Raw genomic sequence first — 11527 nt, 5'->3', positions numbered from 1 at the left:
GTATTTTCAACAAGGTAATGTTGGTATGTTGTCTCCCTGATGGCTCAGTGAATAAGCATTGTGGAGCATGAAAGTTAAGTCCTACATTGTGAGATCTTGTCATGCACAGTATATAGCCCAGTACATTGTGTAGCCCTGTATAGTTATACCAGTTCAGACTGAGTTTGTCCTCCTTGTGCTGCAGCATACCGGCAGCACAGGAAGTGCTCTTGTCGTGGCTGTGGATTGGACCAGAACCAGAGGAGGGCGGGGCTTGCTCTGCGCTGCAGGTGAAGAAGCTTCTATCTGTTCTCAGGAAATCCTTTGTTTAACAAAATGTGTTTTTCAACCCTATTTGGCCTAAACACACATACACACAGTCTTACTTTATGTCAACCCAAAGGACAAGGACTGGAGATGACCCCCTCATCTGAACCCCAATGCTGCCATCCACTGTTACAGAGCCATGCTCCCTAGATCACACATTAATCAGTCACAGGAAACGCAATTACCACACAGGCTGAAACGACCCTCATCACTCAACAGTGAACAAAGACCCTGCCACGGATCACAGCTTCTGTCTGGGCACTGCTATACTGTACGAAGAGAAATTTACAACCTGGAATGTACTTTGGCGCAAAGAGAGGATATAGACCTCCTCCATAAAATCCAGATATTTCATATCTTTTAACAGGTCCTTCAGTAACTGCCCCAAAATACATAGTGATTTAAAAAAATATTGAAATATACACTGTATCAAATATCCAGGCGCACTGTGTTGATCCTCTTGAACAGTGCTCGGTATTGATTTAGCTAGTCCTACACACATCCCCTCTCCTTGTGGAAACCTCCAGAAGCCAAGCAGACTCTGCTTTACAGATCAATCCAGCAGCAGTCTGTATCGATCTGTTAGGATCGAACAGGCTCTACTTTTAGACTGGAGCTTCTCTGTGCTGACACTTTGTGTGTTAATATGAGATGAAAGGAGGAGAGAGGTAGCGAGAGAGAGAGGCAAAGCTACAGAGAGAACGAAGGAGCGAGAGAAAAGATTGATAAAAAGAAAAAAAGAAGAAACGAGAGATAAAATAGAGAGAGAAAGAGAGAGAAAGAGAGAGATGGAGAGAGAGAGAGAGAGAGAAAGAGAGAGAGAAAGACAGAGAGACAGAGAAAGAGAGAGAGAGCTGACGTATAAGACAGAGTTGGTGTCGTCAGAGACCTGGGGAGAAAGGAATAAACTCGCGAAAAGGGGTGAGGAGTTCACTGAGGAAACATAAATATTGAATCTCGGCCAGATTGACAGGGGGAACAAAGGGTGTGGAGAAGATCGCCTTAGAGAGGGTTTCGTTCCCACCAGAACTCCGCGGGCGAGGACAAGACATGATTTATTACTGCTTGGTCACATCATGGAGCACAAGGCATTTGAAACCATCTGGACACAGGTTCAGTATATGACCTTTAATACTGGCACCAAAAAAAAACACAAAAAAAGGTAGAGGGTATGCCGACAGTGCAAGTTGTCCACCAAGCCGTCCTTAAAATACAATTTTGCGTCAAAAAAACAAACATTCATTTCCGCCTCCCAGTCGAGCAGTCTGTGTCTGTTCTGCAGAGCCTATTTCCCTATGCAGAAGTCTCTGAATATGATATCCAGGATCTCCTCCGCGCCCACCCGTCCTGTGATCCGGCCTAGGCTGGTGAGGGCCAGGCGGACCCCTTCTGCGGCGAGGGCCAGGTCCTGGTCCCGGTAGTGGTGGTACTGGGCCAGCGCCAAGCCACACTGCTGGAGGTGGGCCCTGTGGCGGGCCTGGGTCAGACTAGGGGAACCGGACAGAGGGTCACCACACCTGTGGGTAATAGCAACAACAGTTTATTAATTCAGCAGATGCTTTTAACCAAAGTCACTCCTGCCCGTGACAAAACTACACGTTTTAAAGTGTGACATTTTTGTCTGATGCTCTTGCCGTCTTTGACGACTCCCCAAGAGTCTCTACGGGGTGTCGTCGACCAACTCACAGAGTCTTGACATGGCTGTGGAGCAGGGAGAGGAAGGCCTCCAGGCCGGAGCTGGTGTGGCAGGAGAGAAAGCACACAGGAGGGAGGCCAGGACTCCTCCTCAGCTCCTCCTCCACCCTCTCCCTCCGGTCCAGAGGCACCAGGTCGCTCTTGTTCAGGACCAGCAGGCACCTCTCCGGGTCAGCGCCCGCGCCCGCCTTGGGGGGCTCCCTGCTGGGCAGCACGCTCCGGAGGTGCCCCTGGAGGAAGTCTGGCACCAGCCTGTCATCGGGGGGGAGCTGAGTGGAGTCAACCACCACCAGAGATAGGTCCGCCTGCTCCACCCTGAGGGGCAGAGAAAGGGAGAGAGAGAGAGAGAGAGAGAAAGAGAGAGAGAGACAGAGAGGCAGAGATGAAGAGAGAGAGAGATGGAAGGAGATAAGATGGAGAGAGAGATGGAAGGAGAAGAGGGACAGAGAGACAGAGAAAGAGAGACAAAGAGAGAAACAGAGAGACAGAGACAGAGAAAGAGAAGGACAGAGAAAAAGAGAGACAAAGAGAGAGGAGAGTAAAACATATTAAAAAAGAGAGTGAGAACACCGCCAAATGGTGCCGTCATCCGTTAAGCCCCAAGCCGCTTCGCAGGACTTCCGTTGTCTGAATTGGAAAGTCTGAGCTCCACGTTCGCTCTCTCCTATTGGCTGGGTGTGAGCTAGCCAGGGCTAATTGTCTCTGCTAGCGTTGTCTCCAGAGAGAACAGCAGCAGTGCATTGTTACCACCTCCTTCCTGCCCGGGCCCAGGTCACAAAGCGACGACCTGTTCTGACTAAAAGTCCCCTGAAGCACAAAAACTACCCGTACTTCCTGTCTGAGGCACAGGAGTGAGCAGTGTGTGTACGTGGTGTGTGTGTGCATGGTGTGTGTGTGTGTGTGTGTGTGTGTGTGTGTGTGTGTGTGTGTGTGTGTGTGCATGGTGCGTGTGTGTATATATGCGTCTGTCAATGTGTAAGATAGGGGGAGTGATGGAGGGGGGGTGAGATGTTTCTCCTATTGCTTGTTTACCTTTGGTATAAACAGTGGAAGCAGCTGTCAGAGGTGGTCATGTATGTTGTATTCTATCACCTAACCCCAGCCCCCAGGACCTATTATGCAACTGGGACCAGTGGCACTATTGTTGCACAACCTTCTGGGTATGTTTATAGTGGATATTTATATCCATACGTTTGCCCTGGGAGGGAATGTATACAGTTTGGACGTAACTGGAGCCAAAATAAAATGTACGCCAGGCACACGATTTACTTATTTCTTCCTTTGTTTGTCTTCAAGGACAGTCACGTTTTGTTCCATCGTGTCGTAAAATTGTAGACAAAACTGTTCTGCAAAACAGAACATTGACAGGAAAATCCTCCCTAAGACTCATCGTTCTATTGCCGTTAAGTTCCAAGATACACATTCCTAATTTTGATCCAGATTGCGTGACCGGAACTGCGTGTTTCTTATCATTCATTGGAGTTGAAGACAAAAAAGCTCACAGCATTAAGAAAGGGTACAAGAACTACTAACTTAAATAAAAAGTCTTTGGATAAAAATAAAAAAAGTATTACACTGTATACCCTCATTTAAACACGCTTATTTTCAGGTGTTTGGTTAGGGTGCGCTCCACAGGTCAGTACATTTTGTCATTTACATTTAGTCATTTAGCAGACGCTCTTATCCGGAGCGACTTACAGTAAGTACAGGGACATTCCCCCGAAGCAAGTAGGGTGAACTGACTTGCCCAAGGACACAACGTCATTTGGCACAGCCGGGAATCGAACTGGCACTGTCTGATTACTAGCCCGATTCCCTCACCGCTCAGCCACCTGACTCCAGTACTGTACCTCTCCCGGGCCCTGCGGACGCCCTCCCGCTCCACGCTGTCGGTGCTCTCTCTTAGGCCCGCCGTGTCACTCAGCAGTACAGGGAAGCCCCCCAGGTCCAAGGGCGTCTCCACCACGTCCCTGGTCGTCCCCGCCACGGAGGACACGATGGCCGCCGGCCGCCGGCCTGGACAGACAGGAGGAGGGAGGAGTTCTCGGTCACAACGTGAGGAAGGGGGAAAGGGAAGTGGGGAGGGGGAAGGGGGGAGAAACCGATGTACAGTGTCGCAACTCTTCATATGAAACGACGACAGAAGAAATAACCCAAGTTGGAGGATGGAAAGGGCCAGATTGTAACTGAGGGATAAAACAATTTTTTTGCGTATCTTTCTTATCGTTGTTATATTACATGAATTATATATGTTATGTCGTTAACGTAAAAGTATAGGAAAAGTGACGGGTTTTATTCAAAACATTGCAAAAAAAAAAATGAAAAAGGCCACTGAGTTTGGAAGCTGTCAATCAAATCCCGAGGCTTCCAACTCCTCCGCTGGGCCAGAGAACCTGGTAGCTGCAGCGCTGTAACATGCAGGCCCAGGCCAACAACACACAGCCCATTAATACTGCTCAGACAGCAGGGCGTGGAGCCTAGGAAAGACTGAGCGAAATAGGAAACAATAACAGGATTTTATCTGAAGACTGATAAATAAGTCTATTCTTCAGATAGGAAGCTGTGAAGATTCCTGCCAAGGAGCCACTTCACATCGTTTATGTAAGGCCGTGCTAGATTATTTTAGGATGCAATACGCTAAACAAATATATCCAGCTTGATAAACAGAACTGTTATATTAAGAATACACAGGGTATAATGATAGTCCCGGCTGTGACTTGGTGGTTTGACCAGGCCAATTCTATAAAATAAACATGTTGTGTAAAGGAAATGGAGTAAACCGAGAAAATACACTTGAAACCCTTTTTTTACTTGTTTTGTTTTTTTTTGCCTCACATTTGCAAGCCACTAGCCAGAAATCTTAGACACGTCACACAATTGATGGCTGTGTTATTGTGTACTGTACTGAGGCATGCTGCTGTTCACCGTACTTAAGAGGGTTTTGTTGTGTACTTGGATGTGTATATGAGGGTGTTGTGTACTATGCTGTGTACATAAAGGGTGTTGTGTACCGTGTTGGACTCAAACAGGGTTGAGTGCGCTGTGCTTTGTACATAAACTGTGTTGTGGTGTGCTGGACTCACACAGGGTGTTGAGAAGGCTGCTCTTCCCGGCGTTGGTGGCTCCTGCTATGACCACCTGAACCCCGCTCCTCAGCCGCTCTCCTCTCCTCTCGTCCCTCAGGTGAACCTTTATCTCCCTCTGCAGCTCACCCACGGAGCTGTCCACTGGAGGGACGAGGGACAAGCCAGAACATGGAGGTGAAGTTCATCGTCTTTTACGTCGGAATAAAATGTGATCTTTGCTTACTGGGCGGGTTTAACTTCGACAGGCTTGCCTACTTTTCGGACAACACTTGTTGACATAAAAGGCTGAGCAGAATTAGCGTTGTAAGTTCAGTTTAAGTTAGCTTGACTGGTTTGCTTCAAGCCACAACAATAACAAATGGGCAAAGGGGTCACTTGGTGCCACCAAAACAAACCCTCTGCTGCATCAAGCCGCTCAGAATACTCCAAGGTCAGAAGGTTGTGAGTTTCCAGGCTAGCCAGACGTCAGGCGACACAGAGGGGATGCCCCCCCACCCCCACCCCCACTCCCTCTCTCCGTCCCCCCTCCCCCTCACCATGGGAAACACAGGGCCAAACAGCAGGTCTGGGCTCTTTAAGACCAAGCTGCTGACGGTGGATTCCTGTGGACAAACTGGCAGGCCGGCTTTGAAGACAAGACTAATGTCTCTAGTGTCCCTCCGGCCCTCTCTCCCCCTCTCTCCCCCTTTCACCACACTTCCTCCAGGAAACTGTCTTCTCAGCAGTCCATCTCCATCTCCTTACAGTGGTGAACGCTCGCTAGCTAGCCCAAGATCCAAACAGGAAAACCAACCGGACACACCTCCCCCACCACCCTGCGACCTGAAAGACCCCGAGTGCGTCCGCATTTTTCCAACACAGGAGGGCAGAAAGTACGTACCTTGGTTCAAGACCCCTTCCTCGATGAGCTCATCCTCACTGAAGTCTATGAACGCCTCCACATGAGCCAAAGCCTGTGGGCCGCACAGGAACACAAATCCAACTAACCTTTATTTGAAAAGCCCTTTTTTACAAGCACCGTCATAGATGCCCACAGATCAGCACCAAAAACCAACTTAAACCCCTCAGAGAAGACGAGAAAACTCCCTAAAAAAGGTTTTTTAAACCCAAGACGATGAGAAGCATGGTTCGTAATGTTAGATTAAAAACAACAAAGTTCAGAATAATATATGGTTAGGTATGTTCTTAGGTATAGTCAGATATTTTTATGTACGGCTATTCATTTACCTACTCATTTAAGTCAGAGTAAACTGACTTGGTTCGTAATGTTAGATTAAAAACAACAAAGTTCAGAATAATATATGGTTAGGTATGTTCTTAGGTATAGTCAGATATTTTTATGTACGGCTATTCATTTACCTACTCATTTAAGTCAGAGTAAACAGTACATCGTAGGTGGTTACATATACTTTAGGATTCTTGATACGACAAGCAGTCCCATAGACGGTAAGCGAGAGTACACAGCGAGCGCATCTTACATGACGCCATTTCTACCACCAGGTCCTTAAAACCCCGACACACTATACACCGTACGACAAACACCTGCCACGTTGTTTAGGGTGTGTGTCGCACTTTATTCCAAGTTCAGATCCCGCGCTACTCTCGAACTGCTCGGATGCACTGAAGGATGAAGACTGTCATGGAGGACGACTGACGCAGGACCCGTAGATCCGCTCGGACAGGAAGCTCTCTACGAGCGCCCAGGGACATTGTGTCGAGACAATAGCGTCGCTAGCGGGCATTGTCTCTCTGTCAAATTAACAAGAAGGCGGGCCGAGGTGCCTGTCAACAACATTTCTTAGAAAGCGAACGTGTCAGAAAACAGAGGTAGGGTTTTTTGGGAGGCTTCTTGGCTGCTTTTCCTCAGGAAGACTTTATTTAGGATTCTTTTCTGGAGGCTGAAGTCTCCTGAGGAGAGCCGGGGACTGTGAGTCTGGAGCTGGGGGATGGGGATGGGGACAGGGGGCTGGGGACAGTGGGCTGGGGACAGGGGGCTGGGGACAGGGGGAAGGGGGCTGGGGACAGGGGGCTGGGGACAGGGGGAAGGGGGCCGGAGACAGGGGGCTGGGGACAGGGGGCTGGGGACAGGGGGCTGGGGACAGGGGGCCGGAGACAGGGGGCTGGGGACTGGGGACAGGGGGCCGGAGACAGGGGGCTGGGCGGAGAGGAGCTGTGGGGAGATGCTTTCCGTGGGTACAGGCCTGGAAACTGACTCCCCTTCCTACTTTCAGACGTATCCCTTAACACGAGACTGACCTCAGATCAGTGGCAAAGCATCTGGGAAGGGCGATCGCGGAACTCCCCTGCCTGCACCACACCTTCGCAACAGGGTCGAGCCCTCCGCGAGCAGCGAAGCCCTGGATAGACGGGTGGTTTCATACCCGTTTCAGCCTCTGGCTCCAGTCCTGGTAGAGGAGGCCCAGCTCCCCAGACATCTGCCTGAGGGCCTGCCTCCTCTGGGCCTCTGTCTCGGCGTGGATCAGGTCACCCAGCCCCTCCACCTCCGTCAGGCCCAGCTTCCCCGCGTGGAAGGCCCTCCGTGTGAACTCCCCTGCCTCCGCCGGCCTCACACTGGGAAGACTTCCTGAGAAACACACGCAACGGCACCATGGTAACACACACGCAACAGCACCATGGTAACAAACACAGAAACACACGCAACAGCACCATGGTAACACACACGCAACAGCACCATGGTAACACACACGCAACAGCACCATAGTAACACACATGCAACAGCACCATGGTAACAAACACAGTAACACACGCAACAGCACCATGGTAACACACACGCAACAACACCATAGTAACACACACACAGTAGCACACACAGACAGTAACACACACACACACACACACACACACAGTAGCACACACACACAAAGTAACACACACAGTAGCACACACAGACACACAGTAGCAGACACACATATAGAAAACATACGAGACACATATAGACAACATTCACACACAGTAACACACACTCACACAGTAGGAAACAGAGTAGCACACTCATGAGCACACACACACAAGCAGAAACGACATCAGCAGGGTCAAAACCGGTGTCGAAGCTAGGGTCAAGGGGCCACTTTAAGTTCACTGTAAAAGGCGAAAACAATCAAAAACAACCCTGGGCAGGTTAAGAAAGGTTTTGTTTTTGTAGCAGTTGGGAGGCCCTCAAGACTTGTAAAAGTCCTGGAGAGTTAAACATGTTTACCATCTGTGTGTTTGGTCTCTTTAAGACTGACACATAGTACACTGTCCATCCGCAATGATCAACCGACAAGTTAGACAAGCGAACAGTTGTTAAATAATACCCACCATAGATATACTACACGAACCTTATTAATTTACCCATAGATTAATTCCTACTTAAAATACATACACAACCTTCCATTGTGGTACAAACACTTCATGAACTATTGTGTCTCTGACTACATACCGGGATTATACATAAACTAAACAATGTCAAGCTTTGTCACGTTTACTATTTTGTGACAAAACAGCTGTCAGCCACAGTAGGGAAGTCATTCTTGTCTGTGTAACACTGCCCTCTAACGGCCAACGTGAGTACTGCATAACACATTTAGGAGCTTAAGGCAGGAAACATCACAGACTGAGAGCCCTCTCTCGTGATAGTGAGCATCAGCCATGAACTGAAAAAAAGATCCATTCGTATCTCACCTAGAGCTTGCAAGACTGCTGCAATAACCGCCGGTCCACCATGGATATGGAACTCTGCACTGTCCTCGCCTGTGAAGCTGTGCGGGCCTGCAGAGGTGACAACAACATAATGCACCTTTACATTATCTTTCACATTTTATTTGTTTTCCTCGAAAACGACATGCTAATAGTGCCTATGGAAAGTACAGCAGAAGATCAAGGTTCAGAAGTGCACGGTTTCAACAGTATTTTGGTGGTCAGAGTCAAGGAACAGTCTGTACTTAGTTACAGTTATCTCCATGGTGATGACTTGACTCAGCAGGCGTACACTACTAGGGTCTTAGTCTGACCTGGGAACCAGAGCACCAGCCCTCTGTCCAGGAGCTCCTTGGAGCGCGGGTCGGTGATGCTACGGAGGAGGGCGGTGCGCGGAGCAGGGAGGCGGCCGCTGGTGAGGCCGGTCATTTTCCGTAGGGCCGTTAGGGAGTCGGGACCACTCACGCGCACCACCGCCACTCCACACCTGCCGTGTCCTGATGACAAGGCAAATATGGTCTCGGCATCACTGAGTTCTCCTACAGACCTGCGCAGGCTTCTTTGTGGAGCAAACCACGGACTGCTGACAACAGGGATAATATAAAAATAAACAAGATATACAGGATCCTTTTCATCCTCATACAACAGTTTGAAGACAATGCATACAGTTTAAAAGGTATCTGTGTAATGATTTCCTACGAATTTCTTTATTTTCCGCTCTTAATATACAATAATAAGCTAACACAGTTGGAAGACAGAAACCAACCTTGTTTTGAGGATGCAGACAGCCCGTCTCCATACTCTATGGGTCACTGGTAACATGATCATAGTCAGTTATGTTACTATTCTGTTGTGTTGTTGCATCTCATAGATAGCCTGCACGGGAACTGTTGTCCAAAACATCAATGACTTGAGCTAATTGCCATGTTATGATTTAACAACTGGTTTACGCCTTTGGGCTGCTTCTAATACCAAGAGAAGAGGTGATAGAAACACTGGAAAATAAATGTTAGTCCATTAATTCATCCTTCTTCCTTGCGTTACTCAAACTTTCATTCCCACCGCGCTGTCATTTCGACCACGATGTCCTTGTTGATCGACTTTCTGGATCTGATTGGTCTTCAAGTTCCTGTGTTCTTTGCCAAGCAATTATTTGGTTTGTTAAAATTCTGTCAATCAAATGAGAATCCGCCCTTGTTGGGCAGTCACATTCGGTCCGTGTTGCTACTGCGACTATTCTTAATGTTGGCCCTATTTCCCCGGATGACATCAGGCGTCGCTGATTTTACTGCTTTTGAATGCAGGTGAAAGAAACAGTGTTACTGAAATGTGCCTCGTGTCGTAAACAGTGACAATTGCCTATCTTTTTTTCGCTCGAAAATAATTGGCTTAAACAGGGAAAGTTATTAATTATTCATGAAACTGTATGAAAAACTATGAATAACTGAATTAATCTCAAATTGAACAATAACAATTATTCACACCTAGTTATCTAATCACCAAGTGAAAGTCTGTAGTTTATATGTTCAAAAACGAATCCCTTCCAAAACAGACCCCAAGTCCATTTTGATTGAGATCTTTCAGTTGTCTAGGGCAACATCACTTGTCGGACGTTTTATGGTCATAAAGATATGTCCATCCAAACAGTACACCCACACAAGCACTGCACGCACACTGGAGTATGCCCCACTGGCCACTGCAGATACTTGCAGCTGTCAGCAGAGGGTGATGAGTAAGCAGAATTTACGCTCCCAGACTCGTTACCTCTGAGCAATGGGCAGGGGGGAGAGCTTGGTTTGAGTAGGTGTGTTTGTGTATTTGTGTGTACGTGTGTGAGGGGTGGGGGGGGGGAGGCTGTGAGGCAGAATAGACTAAAGACATAGCCTGAGGGGGGGGGATCTTTTATGTGATCTTAATTATTCATGGTCTCTTCAATGTGTACCAATCGCATCCATCACATGAGAGATCAATCGCTAGTATTGTTGCTTGTTGTTGTTCAAGATAACAGGCCGCACCTTTCCTGTACACACACAGTCACCACTGTGTGTCAACAGCTTACACACAGGCTGTCTTCAACCTGTCTGGGATGTTTGGCAGCTCCAACCAAATGTTTTACATACAAATTTGTGATGTGAAGGTGTTCATATTAGCTCGATGCACAACTGTGGCATTTCCATCTCTCCTTCAACAGAAACTATATTTGGAACAGTTTTTAAGTATCTTACATTTCATCTAAAGGATGATAGGGTGCCTTAGTGTGTTTACAAAGGAAGGTGTGAAAGGGATTATAGGCTATAGCTACTTGGGTGCTGTTTGTATGAGTTCAGTTGTGCACCTTAAACAGAAATCAATTATTTTCTCTCCACATGATCTGGACTGAGAGGGGATAAGTTAACTGCCCACCGACTTGGGTCCGGCTGAAAAATTAATCTATGAAGATATTTTTGTATTTATAAATAAATCATAATGTGCTTAATCATCCGGGACAGCCTGTGTTAGGTCTGGGCTATGCCAATTCATAGGAGCTACCTACATATAGGAGCTACCTGCATATAGGAGTTACCCGCTGGACGGTTAAACACACCTTCGTGACCTGGCTTATTTCTGGTCTAAAGGCTTGGGAAGTAAGTATGCCTTTTGACGCAATCTAATTATTTGTTTGTTTTAGTGTCGTCAAGTTGACCTTGTTTAGAAGTATCATCCTTTGTGGTATCCTTGAATCTGCATTTGACATGTGCACT

At 47.7% G+C, this 11527-nt stretch overlaps 1 protein-coding gene across 3 annotated transcripts; it reads right to left on the bottom strand.

Annotated features, from left to right (window-relative positions):
- Nucleotides 1-1372: 1372 nt before the first annotated feature.
- Nucleotides 1373-9885, bottom strand: gtpbp3 (GTP binding protein 3, mitochondrial). 3 transcript variants are annotated; one of them, XM_047013878.1, is made up of 9 exons: nucleotides 9553-9885; nucleotides 9101-9366; nucleotides 8772-8858; nucleotides 7469-7671; nucleotides 5968-6040; nucleotides 5085-5228; nucleotides 3852-4017; nucleotides 1993-2316; nucleotides 1373-1823 (listed from the first exon to the last, which is right to left on the bottom strand). In XM_047013878.1, exons 1-9 carry the CDS (start codon nucleotides 9612-9614, stop codon nucleotides 1592-1594), a joined length of 1557 nt encoding a protein of 518 aa, XP_046869834.1. In that variant the 5' UTR covers nucleotides 9615-9885; the 3' UTR covers nucleotides 1373-1591. The 3 variants fall into 3 exon arrangements, with proteins under 3 accessions (XP_046869834.1, XP_046869833.1, XP_046869835.1); XM_047013877.1 differs by having other exon boundaries at nucleotides 1379-1823; nucleotides 9101-9369; XM_047013879.1 differs by having other exon boundaries at nucleotides 1380-1823; nucleotides 9101-9283; nucleotides 9553-9644.
- Between the last annotated feature and the right edge of the window lie 1642 nt (nucleotides 9886-11527).

This window comes from Hypomesus transpacificus, unplaced genomic scaffold (genome assembly GCF_021917145.1).
Source record: "Hypomesus transpacificus isolate Combined female unplaced genomic scaffold, fHypTra1 scaffold_205, whole genome shotgun sequence".
Taxonomy (NCBI): Eukaryota; Metazoa; Chordata; class Actinopteri; order Osmeriformes; family Osmeridae; genus Hypomesus; species Hypomesus transpacificus.
The sequence above is the reverse complement of the archived record's forward strand: the minus strand, read 5'-3'. Positions and strand labels throughout refer to the sequence as shown.

Coding starts and splice junctions, on each gene's coding strand:
- gtpbp3 (XM_047013877.1), bottom strand. CDS start 9,614: ATGATCATGTTACCAGTGACCCATAGAGTATGGAGACGGGCTGTCTGC. Junction 9,370..9,552: donor GTCTGCATCCTCAAAACAAG/GTTGGTTTCTGT, acceptor CCCTGTTGTCAG/CAGTCCGTGGTTTGCTCCAC. Junction 8,859..9,100: donor GCTGGTGCTCTGGTTCCCAG/GTCAGACTAAGA, acceptor TCACCTCTGCAG/GCCCGCACAGCTTCACAGGC.